Source organism: Nyctereutes procyonoides, unplaced genomic scaffold (assembly GCF_905146905.1).
Source record: "Nyctereutes procyonoides isolate TBG_1078 unplaced genomic scaffold, NYPRO_anot_genome, whole genome shotgun sequence".
NCBI classification, from domain to species: domain Eukaryota; kingdom Metazoa; phylum Chordata; class Mammalia; order Carnivora; family Canidae; genus Nyctereutes; species Nyctereutes procyonoides.
Window position 1 is genome coordinate 40,560,546 of NW_026575131.1, and position 20,490 is coordinate 40,581,035.

General features: G+C 43.9%; 1 protein-coding gene and 2 pseudogenes across 10 annotated transcripts in view; 1 reads left to right on the forward strand and 2 right to left on the reverse strand.

Moving 5' to 3' along the window:
- The window catches only part of IP6K2 (inositol hexakisphosphate kinase 2), a 36,114-nt gene that overhangs the window by 12,573 nt on the left and 3,051 nt on the right, over positions 1-20,490 (forward strand). For 5 of the 10 annotated variants that reach the window (XM_055343419.1, XM_055343421.1, XM_055343422.1 and 2 more), the window contains 3 exons: positions 12,187-12,502; positions 14,423-14,645; positions 18,081-18,256. In XM_055343419.1, coding sequence (XP_055199394.1) covers positions 12,301-12,502; positions 14,423-14,645; positions 18,081-18,256 — 601 coding nt within the window. In that variant the 5' untranslated portion in view covers positions 12,187-12,300. Of the gene's footprint in view, positions 1-10,496; positions 10,803-12,183; positions 12,503-14,422; positions 14,646-18,080; positions 18,257-20,490 lie in introns of those variants that run through there. The other 5 variants (XM_055343414.1, XM_055343417.1, XM_055343415.1 and 2 more) reach the window with 2 other exon arrangements.
- On the reverse strand, positions 1,753-2,149 carry LOC129521697 (40S ribosomal protein S13-like; annotated as a pseudogene).
- On the reverse strand, positions 2,643-12,010 carry LOC129521696 (proteasome subunit alpha type-1-like; annotated as a pseudogene).

The following is a 20,490-nucleotide window of genomic DNA, read 5'->3' on the forward strand; positions in this document are numbered from 1 at the left end:
GAGAGGCAGACACAGGCAGAGGGAGAAGCAGGCTCCATGCACCGGGAGCCCGACGTGGGATTCGATCCCGGGTCTCCAGGATCGCACCCTGGGCCAAAGGCAGGCGCCAAACCGCTGCGCCACCCAGGGATCCCTCTTATCTGGATTTTTAAAAAATATTTTATTTATTTATTCATGAGAGGCACAGAGACCTAGGCAGCGGGAAAAGCAGGCTCCATGCAGGGAGCCCGATGTAGAACTCAATCCTGGGACTCCAGGATCACGCCCTGGGCTGAAGGCAGGCCCTAAACCGCTGAGCCACCCAGGTGTCCTGCTTATTTGGATTGATTGATTGATTGATTTTTATTTAACTTTTTAAAAGATTTTTTTTAACTTTTTAAAAGATTTTTATTTATTTTTTCATGACAGAGAGAGAGAGAGAGGCAGAGGCAGAGGCAGAGAGAGAAGCAGGCTCCATGCAGGGAGCCTGACACGGGACTCCATCCCGGGATGGAGGATCACACTGGGGGCTGAAGGCAGCGCTAAATCACTGGGCCACCGGGGCTGTCCATATCTGGATTTTTTTTAACAGAATCTGTCACTTTATTTGTCCCTCAGCATTAGGGGAATCTGCCGTATTGTGGCTTTAGTGAAATAATTCCACGTACAACTTAAAGCTTTTCCTTTATTAAAACTAGAATAAAATGTTAATGAGGGAGAAAACAAATACCTAGTGTTGGATCTCAGTCATCTGTCTCAAGTCAGTGCAGAGCTTCTGTGTCTTATCTCTCTGGCTCTGCTGCTTTGGTATGGGGGTAGGGGGCTGTGTGTGGGGGGGTGGACGGACACCCTGCCAGCCAGCCAGGCTGCAGCTCCTTTGAAGTTAGGACTATGATTCCAGCCATTCTCAGCAGTAACTCTTCCATCACTTGTTTTCTGTGTTGAAGTCTACCTGTTATGGTGCCCTCCTGGGGCCTCAGTACTTCCATCCATTAGGAAGGTAAATCGAGGGGTGTTGTAAGAGCATAGGTGTCACAGAATAGACTAAGTACTCCATAGGCAGTGGTTCTGGTCTCTGGCATGGTTGTATCCCATTGTCGTTGAAGCTTGAGGAGTTGGTCAGTTCCTCATCCGGTCTTCCAGTGCCTTAGACATACCTTAGGGGCAGGATGTGTTTGGGTTGTTCTCCTTACTTGTTTACATGTGGTCCATCTTCCAGGGTCTCCATCATGGATTAGAGCTTTGAGCATGGTGTGGGCTAGGGCAATGTTTTTGTTTTTGTGGATGAGCTTAAAACTTTCAAGAGCTGAACAACTGAATGTGTTTTCCTGTTTTAGTCTCCGTGAATTCTTTTATTTTTCCCTCTAATATTTTCCGTCCCTATTATAAAGGTAACATATGCTCTGAGTTTGAGAATATTTCAAGAAGTTTGGGATATATAGACAATTTGAAGAGAAGGGAATAATGATCTTACCACTTGGCATAGGGCAGATGCAGGTTTTGTGCTGTCTCAAGTTTATATAACATATATATATATAAATTTATTTATTTTATTTTTTGCTTCTAGTGGACAATGATTTTTTTTAAATTTTTTTTAATTTTTATTTATTTATGATAGTCACAGAGAGAGAAAGAGAGAGAGGCAGAGACATAGGCAGATGGAGAAGCAGGCTCCATGCACCGGGAGCCCGATGTGGGATTCGATCCCGGGTCTCCAGGATCGCGCCCTGGGCCAAAGGCAGGCGCCAAACCTCTGTGCCACCCAGGGATCCCCTAGTGGACAATGATTTTATTGCTTGAGTACATAGCCAAATTTATGCGACCAGGGTAGAGGCTGTGGATGACTCATATTTCCAGTTGAGGGGGGAGGACTCGTTTGGTCTTAGAATATCGAGCCAATTGGTGAAATCGGCTCTCAATCAGAATCAATCGGAATTTGGCATCCTTATCCTTTCTGTTCCTCTCAAGATGCTTTCGAACAGCAACAGCTAATCAAATGGTACAGATCCTCAGGGAGATCAGGTGCAAGTCCCTGGACTTAAGAATTCTCAAGATTTTATTGCCTGTCACAGAACGTACTTGTGCTGTCAGCTTCAGCCAGGTGGGGACGCTGTGGTGGTAGGGCAGAGCCGACTGGGACTCCCTTCCCGGGAGCTTGCATGTGACACATGATGGCGGTGATCAGGCCATATATGCTCTATTTATATAAATATATAATTACAACTGCCATCTTTAAACAGAAGAGTTTACAATGATGAAAACAAGTAGATGAGAAAGTGACTATTTAGAATGAAAAAAGAAATCAGAAGTTCACATTTCAAAAAGCAGACAAATACTACAGCCTGCAGTACTTTTTCCCCTACGTTTTGGGGCAGCATTTTGACTTCCTCTTCTGTGACAACAATATTCAGTGTTTCTTTTTTTTTTTTTTTAAGATTTTATTTATTTATTCATGAGAGACACACAGAGGCAGAGACACAGGCAGAGGGAGAAGCAGGCTCCATGCAGGGAGCCCGACATGGGACTCGATCCCAGGTCTCCAGGATCACGCACTGGGCTGAAGGCAGGCGCTCAACCGCCGAGCCACCCAGGGATTCCCATATTCTATGTTTCTATAGAAAGGACACACAGTTGCTCCCCTAGGTTGATGCCCATCTGCTTCCAATTACTGACTACTTATAACACTTTATTTTAGTTCACAATTCATCATATTCCGTGTCAATTTTTAGGATTGTTGTCAAATTTGGGAAACCTGTATCAAATTTCTTTCTCATATGTGAGCTGGGAGACTTCAAGGCATTCACTATTTTTTTTTTTTTTACACAGGCAGGTGAAACAATTTTATTTCACAGTTGTCTTTAAAACCACAAAGACACTATGTTCTTCATATAAAAACATTAGTACAGATAACTATACTTTCTAGAAAATGATTATATAGACCCTCTCAAAGAAAAATGCACACCATTATATGGTTCAGACAAGTTACTTGGGAAAAACACATCTGGACCGATTCCTAAAACATACCAGAAGACCACGCCGCATCTTTTGGTTCAAAGTATAGATTACTGTCATCAGTAAGGGCTCCTGCATTCTTACATATTTGATAATACACATATAGACTGGTTTGTGACTTAATGCTCCATTGGTTCATCAGCCTTTTCTGCAGGTTCATCAGCAGGTTGAGCAGGCTGTGCCTTTCTCTGTGGTCTTTCTTCAAGACCTTCCAGGAACGGAGATACATCATCATCATCATAAATCGTAAACTCCAAGTCTTTACCAACAATTCCAATGGAAACATTCTTTGTAGTTAGGTCCTGTTCTGCAGGAAGTGTCTCTCGTAAGGCACGCAGACCATGTTTAACCAGTTCATTCAAATTGCATTCCATAAAACCAGACATATGTCTCTCCAAGTAAGTACGAGCTGATTGAGAACGGGCTCCAATGGACATGGCTCTACAGTCAAAATAGTTGGCAGATGGACAGGTTTGGAAAATGTGAGGGCCCATATCATCATAACCAGCAATGAGCAGTCCAACACCGTATGGTCTCCGGCCATACCGTTGTGTTGGTATCTGGGTCTTGCTTCCAATTAGAGATACAAGACGAGACACAGGAAGAGGTCTGTCAAATACAAATCTGGAATCCAAACACTCCTGGCGCATAAAATTACATAACAGTCTAGCATCAGCAGTAAGTCCCGCAATTGAGATACCAATATGGTTATCAACATGAAGAATTTTCTTCTGATGAGCTGCAAGCTCTGACTGTGCTCTCTTCAATGCAACCAACACTGCATGGGTTTTTTATTTCAGACCAACTGTGGCTGAACCTTGTTTGACAGCTTCCATTGCATATTCAATTTGATGAATCCTGCCCTGAGGGCTCCAAACAGTGACGTCATTGTCATACTGGTTGCGAAACATGGTTCCGGTGCAGGTCCCGCTGCGGCCTCCGGCAGAGGTGGCGGCATTCACTATTTTTAATGTAATGACTACAGGGCTTTGGAAGGGGGCGAACAATGAGTAGCTGGTACTTTTTTTATTTTTTTTGTGTGGTAAAATATACATAACATGAAGTTTACCATTTAACCATTTTTAAGTGTATGATTCAGTGGCATAGCTGGTACTTTTTGCTAGTCTTTTCTTCTGTAATTCTTTGGGCCTAGGTCAGACATTATACATTATACAATTTTATATCTGCTTTTTTCACCTAAAAGAGGATATCCTAAGCATTTTCTCAAATGTTTTAAAATCAGGGGATCCCTGGGTGGTGCAGCGGTTTGGCGCCTGCCTTTGGCCCAGGGCGCGATCCTGGAGACCCGGGATCGAATCCCATGTCGGGCTCCTGGTGCATGGAGCCTGCTTCTCCCTCTGCCTGTGTCTCTGCCTCTCTCTATCATAAATAAATAAAAATTTAAAAAAATGTTTTAAAATCATAAAATTGATAAGCAAACTTTTCATAATATCCTGATAGCCCATCATGCACTCTTCTATTGCTAGACATGAAAGTAAGTGCATTCATAATGGAGTATAAGAGATGTCTTGATTCAGTGGGGAAGTGCCTGGCTGGCTTAGTCCGTGGAGTATGTGACTCTTGATCTCAGGGTTGTGAGTTTGAGCCCCACATCAGGTGTATAGAGTACTTAAAAATAAAATCTTTAAAAAAAAAAAAAAGGGAGATGTCCTGATCGGGCTTAATCTTGTAGCACGGTGTGGGAGTTTTCCTGAAGTTGGTGGTAGTTTGATGCCCTGTACCCAGATGGGTCAGTCTGGTCAGCCCTTTTCCTTGGTACATCCCACAAGGCAAACATTGATAGCTTTCCTCTTCCTTCCTGGCTTTATTTTGCTAAAACTACTTTTTATATATTCATTTTGTTCCCATAAATTGTGCCTCATCTGTTACGAGCTTCCAGGTAAGTTCAAGTCATGCTGGGAATGCTTTTCCTTCTGCATTGTCTTGCTAAGAACTCATTTAAAGCTGGAGGGTAGGGCAGTCCCGGTGGTTTGCGCCTTCAGCCCAGGGTGTGATCCTGGAGACCCAGGATCGAGTCCCACGTCAGGCTCCCTGCATGGAGCCTGCTTCTCCCTCTGCCTGTGTCTCTGCTTCTCTCCCTCTCTCTCTGTGTGTCTCTTATGAATAAATAAATAAAATCTTAAAAAAAAAATAAGGCTGGATGGCAGACCCACTAGCATTGCTGAAGAAGGCCTTCAGCAGAGACTTAGAACCAATACGTGGCTTTTCTTTGTTTTGCCTGCAAAAGATGCGGATAATTATCTTTTAATGATAACTTTGCAACTTGAAAACCTTGGGTCTTTGGGATGAGAACTCAATACCAAAACAGAATTTCTGAATGCTAGTTATATTTGATTTTTGTTTTGTTTTTGATTTTTTAAAGATTTTCATTTATTTATTCATGAGAGACACACAGAAGCAGAGACAGGCAGAGGAAGAAGCAGGCTTTTGATGTGGGACTTGATCCCAGGACCCTGGGATGATGTCCTGAGCCAAAGGCAGACACTCAACCACTGAGCCAGGCGTCCCTAGTATGTTTGTGTTAAACTATGATAGAATTTTAATCTTCTTGAGGCTGCATTTATTTTTTTAAAGATTTTTTTTATTTATTCATGAGAGACACACAGAGAGAGAGAGGCAGAGACACAGGCTGAGGGAGAAGCAGGCTCCATGCTGGGAGCCCAACGTGGGACCTGATCCCAGGACCCTAGGATCACGCCCTGGGCCAAAGGCAGGCGCTGAACCCCTGAGCCACCCAGGGATCCCCATTTTCCTTTTTTAAGTAATCTCTACACCTAATGTGGGGTGCGAATTTACAACCCTGAGATCAAGAGTCCCAAGCTCCACCAACTGAGCCAGCCAGGTGCCCTGAGGCCACACTTTTAAAGTTTATTCTTGAATGACCATTCTTTTTTTTTAAAAGATTTTATTTATTTATTCATGAGAGACACACACACAGAGAGGCAGAGACACAGGCAAAGGGAGATGCAGGCTCCATGCAGGGAGCCCAACATGGGACTTGATCCCAGGTCTCCAGGATCACGCCCTGGGCCGAAGGCGGCACTAAACCGCTGGGCCACTGGGGCTGCCCATGACCATTCTTTTCTTGCCTGATTTTCCATAAGAGAGAATTTTCCAAGAGATTGATTGTCATTACATTAAGAGCTTAAGCTTTGTTTACATGAAATGTTTCCACACCACCCGGTCCCAGATGAGTGTTCAGGTACAGGGTCCTTCATTTATACTCCACAGGTAATGCAGACTTGATAGATGGGGAATTCTAAATGCAAAATACATTTTGTAAAGTGTGTTGCATACCTCATTTTTAAAAATTTATTTTTTCATACCTCATTTTAATAATCGTACTCACTATGATTGGTGAGGGTTTGGATAATTGCGGTGGGTGCCTTTTGAGTTCTTTGATCTGTGTGCAGAAAGTGTTCATGACATAGTAGTGATTTGAGGCACATCCTGTGAAGCGCCTACTCTGTGCTAGTGTTCTTCTGGACTCTGGAGACTCAGTAGTAAACAGAACAGTCAGAAATCTCTGACTTTATGGACTTTGTTTTCTGGTGGAGTCAAGATGGGGGATACAAAAAATAAGACAAATAAGAAAACATAGTAAAAAAGCATAGTATATTAGATGGTGGTGATAAGTACTAAAGAGAAATAAAGCAGGTTGTATAAAGGAGTGTAGACAGGAAGATTTGGCACTTTCAGATGGGGTAGCTAAGGAAGACCTTATTAAAGAAGGGACATTTGCATAAAGAGCTGAAAGAGGTAAGCTTGTGAGCGGAGGGAATACCTGGGGGAAGAGGTATACCAAGCAGAGAAGATGGCAGTGCAAAGGCCCTGAGGTAGTTGTATTCCAGGTATGTTTAAAAAATAACAAGGAAGCTAGTATAATAACAGATTTGATGCTATTGATGAATGTTTTACAGAAAGGTTTTTTGGGTTTATGCTTCTGTTCTGCTTGTTTGTGTATAAAGGATGCTTTTGTTTTGACTTTACAAGAATTGAAAAAGATAACCATGCAACTGGTAGAAGTCTGCTAGTATTAAGACCTTGATAAAATTGGGCTTTCAAAGTGAGCAAATGGTTTTAGGTTTAGCAGTGGGTGTCATGGATTTATGAGGGAAAACGTGGCCGTCCCTGAAAGTCTGTACCATCTGGGAATGCCTGCACAAAAGGATGGGAGAGTCCTTACTTTGACCAAGATGGTGACCCGGGCATCTTGGCAGGAGTGACTCAAGGTGCTCAGTGTGTGGCAAGTGAGCCCAGTTAGAATGGCTGGTAAAGTAAATCTCAACCAAAGCGTTTACATATAGAAGCTATTTGACACCTAATATGATCTTTTTAAGTATAATTTTTTCCTGATTATTAAAATAATATGTACTTATGAAAATTTGGTAAATTAAAAAGTATAAGAAAAATTTAATTCCTCAAATGAAGTATAAGTTATATACAATAAGACTCCTCAATTTTAAGTCTAATTTGATGAATTTTGACAAATTTATGTAGTCCTATAATTACCATCCTAGTCACAGTGTAGAACATTTTCATTACTCCTAAAAGTTCTTAGTCTTCTTTGCAGTCAATTCTATTCCCCTACCTCTGCAGCTATTTGTGTACTTTCTAGAGTTCTGCTTTTTATATAATTTCATATAAATGGAATCATATAGCATATAATCTTTTGTGATTGGCTTTTTTCATTTATAATGCTTTTATTATGAATCTTTGTTGTATGTATCAATATATCCCTTTTTATTGCTGAATAATATTCCATTATATGGATATATCATAGTTCGTTTATTAATTCACCTTTTTTTTTTCTTTTTTTTCTTTTCTTTTTTCATTCACCCATTTGATGGATGTTTGGGTTTCCACCTTTTGGCTATTGTAATAGTATCTCTATGATGTACAGATCTGTGTAGATGTTTTCATTTGTTTTAGGCAAATACATATGAATAGGATTATTGGGTCATATAATAAGTATATGTATAACTTTCTAAGAAACTGCCAAACTGTTTTCCAAAGTGGCTATACCACTTTTTGCATTCCTACAACAGTATTTAAGAGTTCCAGTGACTGACCCTGGTGATGTAGTCATGGGTTGTGTGCAGATACCTTATGGTGGTGGCTCTGGGGCTCATGGAGAGGAGGTGTGAATGATGAGTGTTGTTTTTCCACCATCAGGCTGGTGTGCCTCACACCACCCCCTGTGACTATCCAACCCTGGGGTTTTTCTTGAGGCAAAGTTAAGTGGCCCCAGCAGACTCCATTTGTAACCTCATTAGCTAAATTCTAGGCGTGTGAGCTAAGGGCTCAGGGGTTTTCATGAGTCATAGTTGTTTTATTTGCAATATTTTATTTTTAAATTTTTAAAAAAGATTGTATTATTAGAGTTAAGAGAGAACATGAAGGGGGAGCGCACAGCAGAGCACCAGACATAGGGCTCCATTCCAGGACCCTGGGGATCATGAGTGGGCCAGAGGCAGATGCTTAACCAACTGAGCCACCCAGGCATCCTTATTTACAATATTTTAGAAGCTAAGAAATTAAGGCATTGTTTCCAGCAGATCCTTAAACCAGATTAATAGATTTAAGGGGATGGGCTGCAAAGGAAATCTATGTCCTGTCCTAGGATGTATTATGTTCTGCTTTCCTTACTTGTTTATCGTTTCATGGACCAATATGAGGCAGTGTGGAAAACTAAATTTAGATGCTAAATATGAGGGCAGTATTTTATGGTTATTCCCTCCCTAGTCACAGGGTCCACACATTTTGCATGGACTTCTCAGTAACCACTAAAACTCTCCTTAGGACTCCTGGGAAACTGGGCCTTAGACTAACTGAGACATTTAAAAATCCCTCTGCTAAAACCATATGTGGAACAGAAAGTAGCAGGTGAAAAAGAGCAGGTGTTTTGGGCACTTTTCTTTCTTATGGCCAGGTTGAGGCCACTAGAGTGGGAGCCGATGTGATCTGTGTAATCTTTGGGAAGTTTGATCCTTCATTTTTCCACAGAGATGGGGCAAGCTCCACTTCTTCATCCACAACCCCAAATATTATAAATATGTGGTATAGTGAAGCCATATACTTATGCTCATGTTGAGAGACTAAACATAATTGAAATAAAAAGGATGCCTGGGTGGCTCAGTGGTTGAGTGCCTGCGTTCAGCCTAGGGCATGGCATGATCCTGGAGTTCTGGGATGGAGTCCCACATCGGACTCCCTGCGTGGGGCCTGCTTCTCTGCCTGTGTCTCTGCCTCTCTTTCTCTCTGTGCCTCTCATGAATAAATAAATAAAATCTTTTAAAAAATCATTGAAATAAAAGAATCACAAAACAGGACTTATTATTTGCAATGCAATGATATTTACTGTTTTTTCCTTTTTGGTTAAAACAAACTACTGGTTACCACTCACTAATTGCATTATACCACCCACACAAGGGCTACTCCAGGTCTGTGTTCTCTGTTTTACAAACCAGAAAGCTGGAACCCAGAGGGAGCCAGGGACTTGGAGACTTTCTCCAAACAATCAAGTGGCTGAACTGGGACTAGAATCTGGCTTCACCTCACTACTGGGTAATCAGTTGTCTCCCTAACTTCGCTTCATTTTTGGCAGTTTCCTCTGTCATCAGCTTGGGTCAGGCGAGGATTAGCCTTATTTTTCTTGCTCTCTACCCAAGATGATGATTATTCTCTAGGGAGCAATGTTCTGTGGATTGCCAGAGTTGAGTGCTGGGGGGCAGGGTGGCAAGGTGCCACATCATACCCAGCAGCTAATGAATACACTGAGGACCTGGGAAGAGGAGATAGAGACACTCACCTGGCCTTTTGGCCTCCAGCCACACCCATGCACCATACACTAGAGTTGCCATGAGGGACCAATTTTTGTTGTAGATTTACCATCCCTAGATGGGTAAGAGATGCCTGGAGAAAGAGATTTTTATTTTTCTACTTAATTGAGTACATTTAAGGAATCTTGAACAGAGTTGGATTTGGATTCACTTTGGTGTTAGCATTACTCTGGTAACAAAAGCAGTTTATACTTTAATGAAAGGTTTGGATTGTGATTCTAAAGCCTGGACCATGGGAAGTGTTTTGTGTTTGTGCATTGACAATTTAATAATTATGGTACCTGGTTGGTGCTTGGGTACTGGCAGACCGTCTAAGTCAGTACAGTAGCTTTCTTTTGGTATTGCTTTTACTCCAGAGGTTTCTTTAGTGCATTAGTATGAACTGGTCTGTAGACCCTAAGAAAGGGCTCAAGTGGCCAAGAATCTCAGAGCTCCACCTTCTGGAGAGAGTCTGGAATGACTGGACTGTACTCCTTGGAGCTTACAACCCTGCTCAGCACATTCCCTCCTGAGGGCTTCTCTGATGAGAAGGTGGTGCCAGGACCTTTGGTTTTCGTCTCTTTGCATATAGGAAAGCTTATGGATTCCTAATCCTCAAGTCCTGTTGGCCTACAGTTGGATCTCTCTAAAAAGAGATTAACAACTAATTTAAACTCTTTAAGGGAGGCTGTATTATAAACAGAAAATATACATGGTGAAGGCACTTTCACAATAGGCTAAATGTCCCTTGTTCATAGGAAGAGCGCTGTATCAAGGAATTAGTGCCAAAGACCCTGAGACCTAGAGGTGTCCCTAGGAGGGCATCCAACAGATTGAGGTTCATTTGAGAGCTGTGGCTTATTGTCCCTGGCCCTGGAAGAGTTTCCTCACCTCCCCAAATCAGCTTCATTGTTTGCAACAGAGAGGATAGTGTCTTCTTCCCAGAAAATATCCCAAGGACCAAATGAGGTAAGTTTCTGTAATGAACCTAGCATGTAATAGGTGCTTTACTTACCTTAGAGGACGTGGGCACATCTTCAGCAGACCTGTTCTCACCACCAGCATGTCAATTGGGGCACATGGGGGACTCTTCCAGTTCCCATTAAGAACCCTGTACAGATAATGAAATGTCCAACACCCTGTCAGTAGTGCTAGTAGCCCCTGTGTAGTTTGTAAATTATAGACAGAAAACAGAGAACTAGCTTGACATGCTTTGAAATGGTTAACAGTTGCATTGAGGTTGCTTTGCTGAGATCTGGGGTGCTTAGAGATGCGAAGTCAGGTCTAAGGCCCTAAACCTCAGGCCCTGATTACCCCAGGAGTGCAGCTTTGGTTTAAAGGTGTGCCCCAGCTTTTGGAGATCAGGATAGAACTGATAAAAATAGTCACTGACCTAGAACACCATGTATCTTTTAAAATGGAGTTAGCCAGCCTTGATCAGTTGTTTTTAGATACAGACGTTAATCATTAAAGCTAGGCCCAAGCTCTGCTGCTAATAAGGTTTAATGGGGCTTGTCTTTGGCCTTAGGGTTGGGGGGGCACTCTGGGGGAGTAAATCTTACCAGATGGTGAGTAAGCAGGTTTTCCCTTTAACTGCATTTTATAAAAACATAATTAATGATTAAGAATTAGCCCTAATGTAAACTATGATGATGAATCAATGTAGGTTCATCACAGTTTGTAAGAAACCTACCACTCTGATGAGGGATATTGATAACGGAGAAGGCAATGCATGTGTGGGGGTAGATGGTTATGTGAGCAATTATCTCCGTCTAATTTTAGTGAACCTTAAACTACTCTAAAACATGAAGTATTAAAAATATGTATGTATGGGGGCTCCTAGGTAGCTCAGTCGCTTAAGCGTCTGCCTTCTGCTTGGGTCGTGATCCCTGGGTCCTGGGATCCAGCTCGCCATTTGGCTTCCTGCTCAGCGGGGAGGGAAGGGAGCCTGCTTCTCCCCTACCCCTAGCCCTACCTCGTGCGCTCGCTCTCGCTCAAAATATTTTTAAAAATGTATGAAGTCAACAATCTTACTAGAAAATGGCAAGATTTAATCTGAATTATTAGGTTTGAAATGGAACTTTACCTTATCGTTGCTTTGCATTTTTCCCGCCTAGTGGAGGGCACTGGCTGTTTTCGGAACACCTGAGGCCAGTCCCTGCTTGTCGGAATCTGGCCCCGCCCCGCAGTAGCTCCGGCTGTTTGTTTCTGCGGGAGGAGGCGGAGCCGGAGTGGGCGGCGTGGGCGGAGCCCCGCCTAAGATCTGGCTGTTTGTCTCTGCTGGAGAAATGCTCGCGGCTTTAAGACGGCTCCCAGGCCGCTTCCAATGCCAGTGTCTCTTTGCTTCCAGCAGAGCGTCCTAGCCCGCGCAACCGAGGACCTGAGGCCAGACGGACGACAGACGGAGGACGCGCTGGCCGCTGGACCCCGCCGCCTCCCCTTTCTCCCTGCCGCCTGCGCCTGGAGGATGAGCCCAGCCTTCAGGGCCATGGACGTGGAGCCCCGCACTAAGGGCGTCCTGCTGGAGCCCTTTGTCCATCAGGTTGGGGGGCACTCATGCGTGCTCCGCTTCAACGAGACGACTCTATGCAAGCCCCTGGTTCCGAGAGAGCACCAGTTCTACGAGACTCTCCCAGCCGAGATGCGCAAATTCACTCCCCAGTACAAAGGTGAGCCCCCGCTACCATAGGGGTCGCCAGCGCCTGGGCCAGGAGAGATGAGAGGCGGCGCAGCCGTGGAAGGCCCGGGCAGCCATCCCGGGAGCCCTCACCCCTCCCCACACTCTGTGTTTTCCCTCCTCCTCTTGGCCCTCAGCCCAGCACCTCACACCCTCAGTTTGCAAGGCCTGGTAAGATTGCTCAATTGTTTTGTTTTGTGAATTTGTTTTGAGTGTATTTTTGGTGGAAGTATAGTTGTGTTTTATGTTCAGGTGTCTCTTGATCACAGTAACCCATAGCCCCCCCTGGGGGAACAGCGGGGGAAGACTTTGGGCGGATTTTACCCAGAATCCTTGCGGCCTGCTTTTTGTCCTCCAGGAAACCAGAAGCCCTGGTGATTAGGTAGGCTGGGAGCAGGGTTGAGTCAGATGGAATGCAGGAGTGGGAGGCCTGTGCTGATTAGCTGAAGCCCTTTGCTATTACGGAATGTCCCCGAAATTGCGATGTTATGGCAACCCTTTGATTCACATGTGGTGACTCTTTCTTTTTATACTGCATTTTTGGGGTGACATCAGCAGCCACCAGCGTATGTGGTCTTTCCTGGGGAAGGGGGATATTTTATAAATCAAAGAATCCATTAAGGAAATTAAATTTACATTGCTTGATTATACAAAAGACTCTTGAACAACCTAGGTTCTTCTGGGACTGTTGAAACATGCTCTTTGAAGACAGAATGTACTGGGCGCCTCTCTCTGTACTCTGAATATGCATGTGTGTTGTGGTGGGGGGTTGGGGAGTTGAGGGCCCTCACTTGGTCCTTCTCTGTTGTTTTTTCCAGGACAAAGCCAAAGGCCCCTTGTTAGCTGGCTGCCCCTGCCCCCTTTTCCCCCTGGTTCTTTCCCTGTGGCCACAGGAATGTGTGGTCCCCTGAATTCCTCACCCGGGGTCCTCTGCTCCTCTGCGCCCAGGGCCAGGGACCACCTCAGAAGTGTCATCTCTCTGAGCACGCATTCCCCTGCAGCGAGCAAGCGAGCGAGCAAGCGGGCGGGCAGCAAGGACTGAGCAAATTGAGTGATCCCAGGCCAGAGAGGCCTGGGAGGAAAGGTGTTCAGCCAGTCGGTTGTAAGGCGCTCGTCGGCACCTGCTGAAACGCTCCCACCTGACAGCCCCCTCCTCAAAGACTGTCTAATTACACATGGCAGGTTCTAGAGACTCAAGGGGGAGAGCTGCTTTCAAGGCCACCACGCGTCTGTGCTCCCGGCCCAACCCTATTTGCCTTGTGTTCATTTTGTTCTTTTGTGACTGCAAAGACCAATAAAGTAACATGTTTGAGGATAAAAGGCTTGGGGTGCCCACCCGTGTGGGGGTGCTGCAAGAAGCCTTTGCTAGGGTGTCTGTTGTGCTGTGTGGTTTGTTTTGTTTGCTCCTTTATTTTGTTTTGCTTGCCCAGTCTTCCCTTACCCTTGGATGCTTCTTACCCCTCAGGACAAACCTTTGTTCCCCCTGCGTTCAGGCTCTGCTTTAAAGCAAGCCTCAGGCCGTCGGAGTTTCTGTTTAGGGCATCAAAAATTCCCACAAGATAAAAAGAGCAAATGTTTTTTCTTCTCTCTTAGGATTAGAAGAATTACATAAAACTTAATAAACATTTTCAATAATGGAAAAATGTGTCTTGTAATTCTTTGGCTCTTGCCTTTTTGAGTGCATCAGAGAGGATGACTCTCGGCCATGTTTACTCCCTAATCGCTTGTCTTGTATGGTGTCATCTTTTCTAGCTGTTTTGATATTTGTTAGGTTTGCAGATGAGTTTGGGGCCTCTGGCAACATAGAGACTAAGGAACAGGGTAAGAAAAAAACAAATGTTACAATCATGTTATTTATAACACATCTTCTATGGAATTAAAAGTTCTCTCTGCTCCTCGCCTCCCCTTCCAGGTGTGGTGTCTGTACGCTTTGAAGAAGATGAAGACAGGAACTTATGTTTAATAGCATATCCATTAAAAGGGGACCATGGAACTGTGGATAGTGTAGACAATTCAGACTGTGAACCAAAAAGTAAGCTCCTGAGGTGGACAAACAAAAAACATCATGTCCTAGAAACGGAAAAGAGCCCCAAGGACTGGGTGAGGCAGCACCGGAAAGAGGAAAAGATGAAGAGGTATGTATGAACTCAGCAGGAAGGAGAGGTGTGATCTTATTTACAACCCAGCCCCCTAGAGCTAGGACTCAAATGATAGACTTAGTAGGTGCCTTGTCACTCAGTGTCCAGTTCCCACAACTTTTCTTTAATGACTGTGGGTTATACTTCTGAAATTTGTGTTAAATATTAGCATTTTAAGATCAGTATTTTTGAAATAGAAAATGGAGAAGATATAGTAGACTTTTAAAATGTGGATCATAGGTGAAGCTAAAAGGCAATGCCAATTCTCTCTTCAGCACTGAGGTCATCTTTAGATTATAGAAATATCACACTTCGTTTTTATTTTTTAAAAAGATTTATTTACTTTTAGAGCATAAGCATGCACATGAGCATGCAGCAGGGAGGGGCAGAGGGAGAGAGAGTGAGAAGATACTCAGACTCCCTGTGGAGCATAGAGCCCTATGTGGGGCTCCCAGCTCATGACCCTAAGATCATGACTTGAGTCAAAACCAAGAGTTGGACACTTAACCGACTCAGCCAGCCAGGCATCTCAGAAATACATGTCACGTTTCTTTTGTATTTTATAGTTGCATTTCTTTTTTATTTTACAATTAAGATAATCACATGATTTTTAAATTATAGTTTGGGCATATATGAAAAGAGTTTTGTGTACTTTCTAAAACAAAAGTGACTTTTACCAAATTTAGAGAAAGCTACATAAAAATGTACTTTTTTTTTTTTTTTAAGATTTTTATTTATTTATTCATGAGAGACACAGAGAGAGGCAGAGACACAGGCAGAGGGAGAAGCAGGCTCCATGCAGAGAGCCTGACGTGGAACTCGATCCCCGGTCTCCAGGATCATGCCCAGGATCATGCCCTGGGCTGAAGGTGGCACTAAACTGCTGAGCCACCTGAGCTGCCCTTTAAAAGATTTTATTTATTTATCTGAGAGAAAGCACAAGTTTGGGGGATGGACAGAGGGAGAGGGAGAAGTAGACTGCCCAAGGGGCAAGGAGCCTGATGACATGGGGCTTGATCCCAGGACCCCAGGGTCATGACCTGAGCGGAAAGTACCAACTGAACCACCCAGGTCCCCCTTTAAAAATGTACCTTTAAAAATTTTGTGGGGGGGATCCCTGGGTGGCTCAGCGGTTTGGCACCTGCCTTCGGCCCAGGTGTGATCCTGGAGCCCCGGGATTGAGTCCCACATCGGGCTCCCTGCATGGAGCCTGCTTCTCCCTCTGCCTGTGTCTCTGCCTCTCTCTCTCTCTCTCTCTCTCTCTCTCTCTCTCTCTGTCTCTCATGAATAAATAAAATCTTTAAAAAAATAAGTAAATAAAAATAAAAATTTTTTTTGAAGTGGAATTTTACCACTTTGGCCTTTGAAAATATATCCTAAATCTAGGATTTGATTTTTTATTCTTTAAGTATGCTCCATACCCAGCATGGAGCCCAATGTAGGGCTTTAATTCATGACCCTGAGGTCAAGACCTGAACTAAGATGGAGAGTCAGATGCTTAACTGACTGAGCTATCCTGGTGCCCCTAGGAATTGATTTTTAAAGGGAAGTTATAAACAAAGGAAAGTACAGACTTAAAATGAATCAGATTTACACCATATTACCCAAATCCACTATATAAATGCAGACATGGAATGCCTAGGTGGCTCAGTTGGTTAAGTGTCCAACTCTTGATTTTGGCTCAGGTCGTGATCCTCAGGATCATGTGTTAGAGCCCTACGTGGATCTTCACACTATGCATGGAGTCTGCTTAGGATTCTCTCTCTCTCTCTCTCCTTCTTCCCCTTCTCTGTGTCAGAAACAAAAACAAACCAGGGACTCCTGGATGGCTTAGTTGGCTGGGTGTCTGCCTTTGGCTTGGATTGTGGTCCCAGAGTCCCAGGATCTACCCCTGCATCAGGCTTCCTGCTCAGTGGGGAGTCTGCTTCTCCCTCTGCCCCTCATCTCGCTCTCTTGCTCTCTTCTCATTCACTCTCTCTCTCAAATAAATCTTTTTTTAAAAAAAGACATAATGAAGTCATCTGATTTGTTGTTTATTCTGCCTTATAAATGTTATTAGCCTTTTTTTTTTTTAAGATTTTATTTATTCGTAGAGATTCAGAGAGAGAGAGAGAGAGACAGAGGCAGAGACACAGGCAGAGGGAGAAGCAGGCTCCATGCAGAGAGCCTGACGTGGGACTTGATCCAGGGTCTCCAGGATCACGCCCTGGGCTGCAGGCAGCGCTAAACCGCCGCGCCACCGGAGCTGCCCCTGTTATTAGCCTTTTGTTAGGATATATAACCTGCTAGTTAATTTATTTTGAAATAAAGTCTTTCTTTTTATTTTTTATTTATTTATGATAGTCACACAGAGAGAGAGAGAGGCAGAGACATAGGCAGAGGGAGAAGCAGGCTCCATGCACCAGGAGCCCGACGTGGGATTCGATCCCGGGTCTCCAGGATCGCGCCCTGGGCCAAAGGCAGGCGCTAAACCGCTGCGCCACCCAGGGATCCCTATTTTGAAATAAAGTCTAAACATACAAGGAATTTAAAAAAAAAAAAAAGACTCTGGGTTAAATTATGCCACTGTGGATAAGCAGAGTTGTAGTCACTCACTGCTGCTGCAGCTGCCCTGTGCCAAGCTCAGCGAGGAGCCATCCCATCACCTCAGGTTCCTCACTGGTGGTGGAAGACAAAATGATCAGTTGGGCATCCCTGAAATGTGGGATCCAGCTATACAGAGCCTTCCAAGTGCCGTTCTTTGTCAGAGCTTGTAAATATATAAATTGAAGTATAATAATGCAGCTAAGCAGGTTGGCTTATTCCCACGGGATTTCAATTCAGCTTTTCCTAGTTTCCAGCATTTGGAATCCGGGAACCTGGAGGTATTAGAAGCCAGGGAGTGGTACCACCCAGAAGAGGGCAGTAAAGGCTGCGGCTTGGGGCAGGGGGTGGGGAAAAGATGGGGGTGGTGGATTGGAGGTGCAAGGGAAGACAGGGTGTTCTCGCATCTGAGGCTTTCCTAACGGTAGAAAAAAGTGAGCTGGCCCCTCAATTTTTTAAAAATCAGCTTTCTTGAGGTATAATACACTTATATAAAATGTATCCATTTGAAGTGTTTAATGTATACACTGAAACCCTCACCACATCAAGACCTTAAACTATCCATCACTCCAAAAGATCTTTTGTGCCTCTTTTGCCCTGAATTTTGATTAAGACGTTGTGATTTGGGATCCCTGGGTGGCGCAGCGGTTTGGCGCCTGCCTTTGGCCCAGGGCACAATCCTGGAGACCCGGGATCGAATCCCACATCGGGCTCCCGGTGCATGGAGCCTGCTTCTCCCTCTGCCTATGTCTCTGCCTCTCTCTCTCTCTCTCTGTGGGACTATCATAAATAAATAAAAATTTAAAAAAAAAAGACGTTGTGATTTATTGGCTTCTTGTCTCCTTACAGCCACAAATTAGAAGAGGAGTTCGAGTGGTTAAAAAAATCTGAAGTCTTGTACTACAGTGTAGAGAAAAAGGGGAATATCAGTTCCCAGCTTAAACACTCTAACCCATGGAGCATGAAATGTCACCAGCAGCAGTTACAGAGAATGAAGGAGAATGCAAAGCATCGGAACCAGTACAGTATCCTTTGTTCACAAAGTGTCTCTGCTTTGGGGAGAGGGAGAGGGCAGGTGAGACCCTAAGATCTCAAAGAAGCTGGGTTTGTTTTCTAGTCATGGTTGTGTCAGGATACCTTGTATAGTAACCGCAAGCAGGTTGTGTCAGGATACCCTGTATAGTAACCGCAAGCAGAGCTCCGTTCCCGCAGGAACAGGGGCTGGTCTGGGAATACAGGTGGTAGGGAAGCAAGTGAGGGGCACCTCTTGGAGGAACCAACCTGCATCAGGGAGGCTTTAGCCTAGAGTACAAGGGGCTGGTCTGTGTTTTCTGAAATCCCCAGACTGCTTACTTGCCATGGGTGGGGTGGCTGGTGGGTGCTGATCTTTCAATCCTGGTTCACCAGACTGGTATGTGAAGAATGGCACAGGGGCTTTTCTTTTCTTTTTTCATTTTATTTATTTATTCATGAGAGACACAGAGAGAGAGAGGCAGAGACACAGGCAGAGGGAGAAACAGGCTCCATGCAGGGAGCCCGACATGGGGCTCGATCCCAGGTCTCCAGGATCGTGCCCTGGGCTAAAGGTGGCGCTAAACGGCTGAGCCACCGGGGCTGCCCTCTTTTTCTCCCCCTTCTAACCCATTAAGCTATGTTTCACTGATTATTTTTTTAATCTTAAACATGTTAGACATAGTATAATACTTTGAACTTATAAGTACCAGTGACCCAGGTTTAGCAGTTAATCCACTTATGTCCATCTCATGCCATGACAGTCTTCTTAAACCCAGCACTCCCAGCCGAGCTCTTTCTGAAGTGTCTCACCTGCACCTCAGCATGCATTTCTAGGAGAAGGGTATTTTAAGGTGTTATTACCATTATTGCTCCTCAAAAGTAGACAGTAATTCCTCATTATCAAGTATCTAGTTTGTGTCCCCATTTCCCTAATTGTCTCATAAATATATTTATACTGATGGATTGTCCAAGTGAGGTTTGAATTGGTCAAATGTTTGCATTTGGTCAAAATGTTTAAATCTCTCTTTTTTTAAGATTTTATTGAGGCAGAGACATAAGCAGAGGGAGAAGCAGGCTCCCTGTGCGGAGCCTGATGCGGGACTCAATCCCGGGACCTCAGGATCACACCCTGAGCCTAAGGCAGATACTCAGCCACTAAGTTACCCAGGCATCCTGTGTTTTAAAGCTTTTAAAATACCCTTTCCTTTTTTCTTCTTGGAAATTTCTTGTCAAAGAAACTAGGTCTTGGGGTGCCTGGGTGGTATAGTCAGTTAAGTGGCTGACACTCGATTTCAGCTTAGGTCCTGATCTCAGGGTTGTGAGATTGAGCCCCAAATTGGCCTCTATGCTCAGCGGACAGCCTGCTTAAGACTCTCCCTCTGCCCCTCCTCCCTCAAATAAATAAGTCTTTAAAAAAAGAAAGAAACTAGGTCTTCTAAAGTTTCACACCATCTGGATTTTACTGATTACATTCTTGTGGTGTTACTCTTTTTCCTCTGTTTTCCATTAAGTTGCTAATTTGATCTCCAGGCTTGATCAGATGCAGGTTCACTTTTGGGGTGGGGGTAAGAATCCCTCTGAGATAGTATTGGCTGTTAGCAAGTACACTATTTTGTCTTTTTCCTCCTGTATTGCTATCGTCTTAGATCCCTTTTCCCACTAGGTGATTTTCTAGTTTTGTCATTCCTTCTTAGCTGGAATCTATAAACTTTTCCTCATCAACTGTATGCTTTTGCTGAGGTATGGTTGTTATAGGAAAGGCAAATTAAATGTTTCTTTTCCTTTATTTACTAAATATTTGGAATAATGGGTGGGTTTTTCACCATCCTCCAAAGATGACCAGTGAGTTTTTCAACATCACTATAAATCTGTGAATTTAAACATACTTGATATGATTTATTCCATTTGTAGTTTTTATCTTTACTGATGTGCAAATTCTCCCATGTTTGGTCTTTTAAAATAGGCTATTGAGCCCTTCTGACACAATCACGGTAGTCTGTGATGGCTGCCTTACTTTCTGGTATGAAAAGATGGTCCCAGGGTCATGTATGTTTTCTGCTCCAGATGTGAGTTCCTCATTCCTCTAAGGTAGGAGTTAAAACATTTTCAGTAGGGGGCCAAATAGTAACCTAAACATGAGGCTTTGCAGGCTGTACAGTCAGTCTGTCATAGCTCTGCCATTGTGGCATGAAAGTAGCTATAGATAATTACATTTATGAATGAGCATGACTGTATCACCAAGATT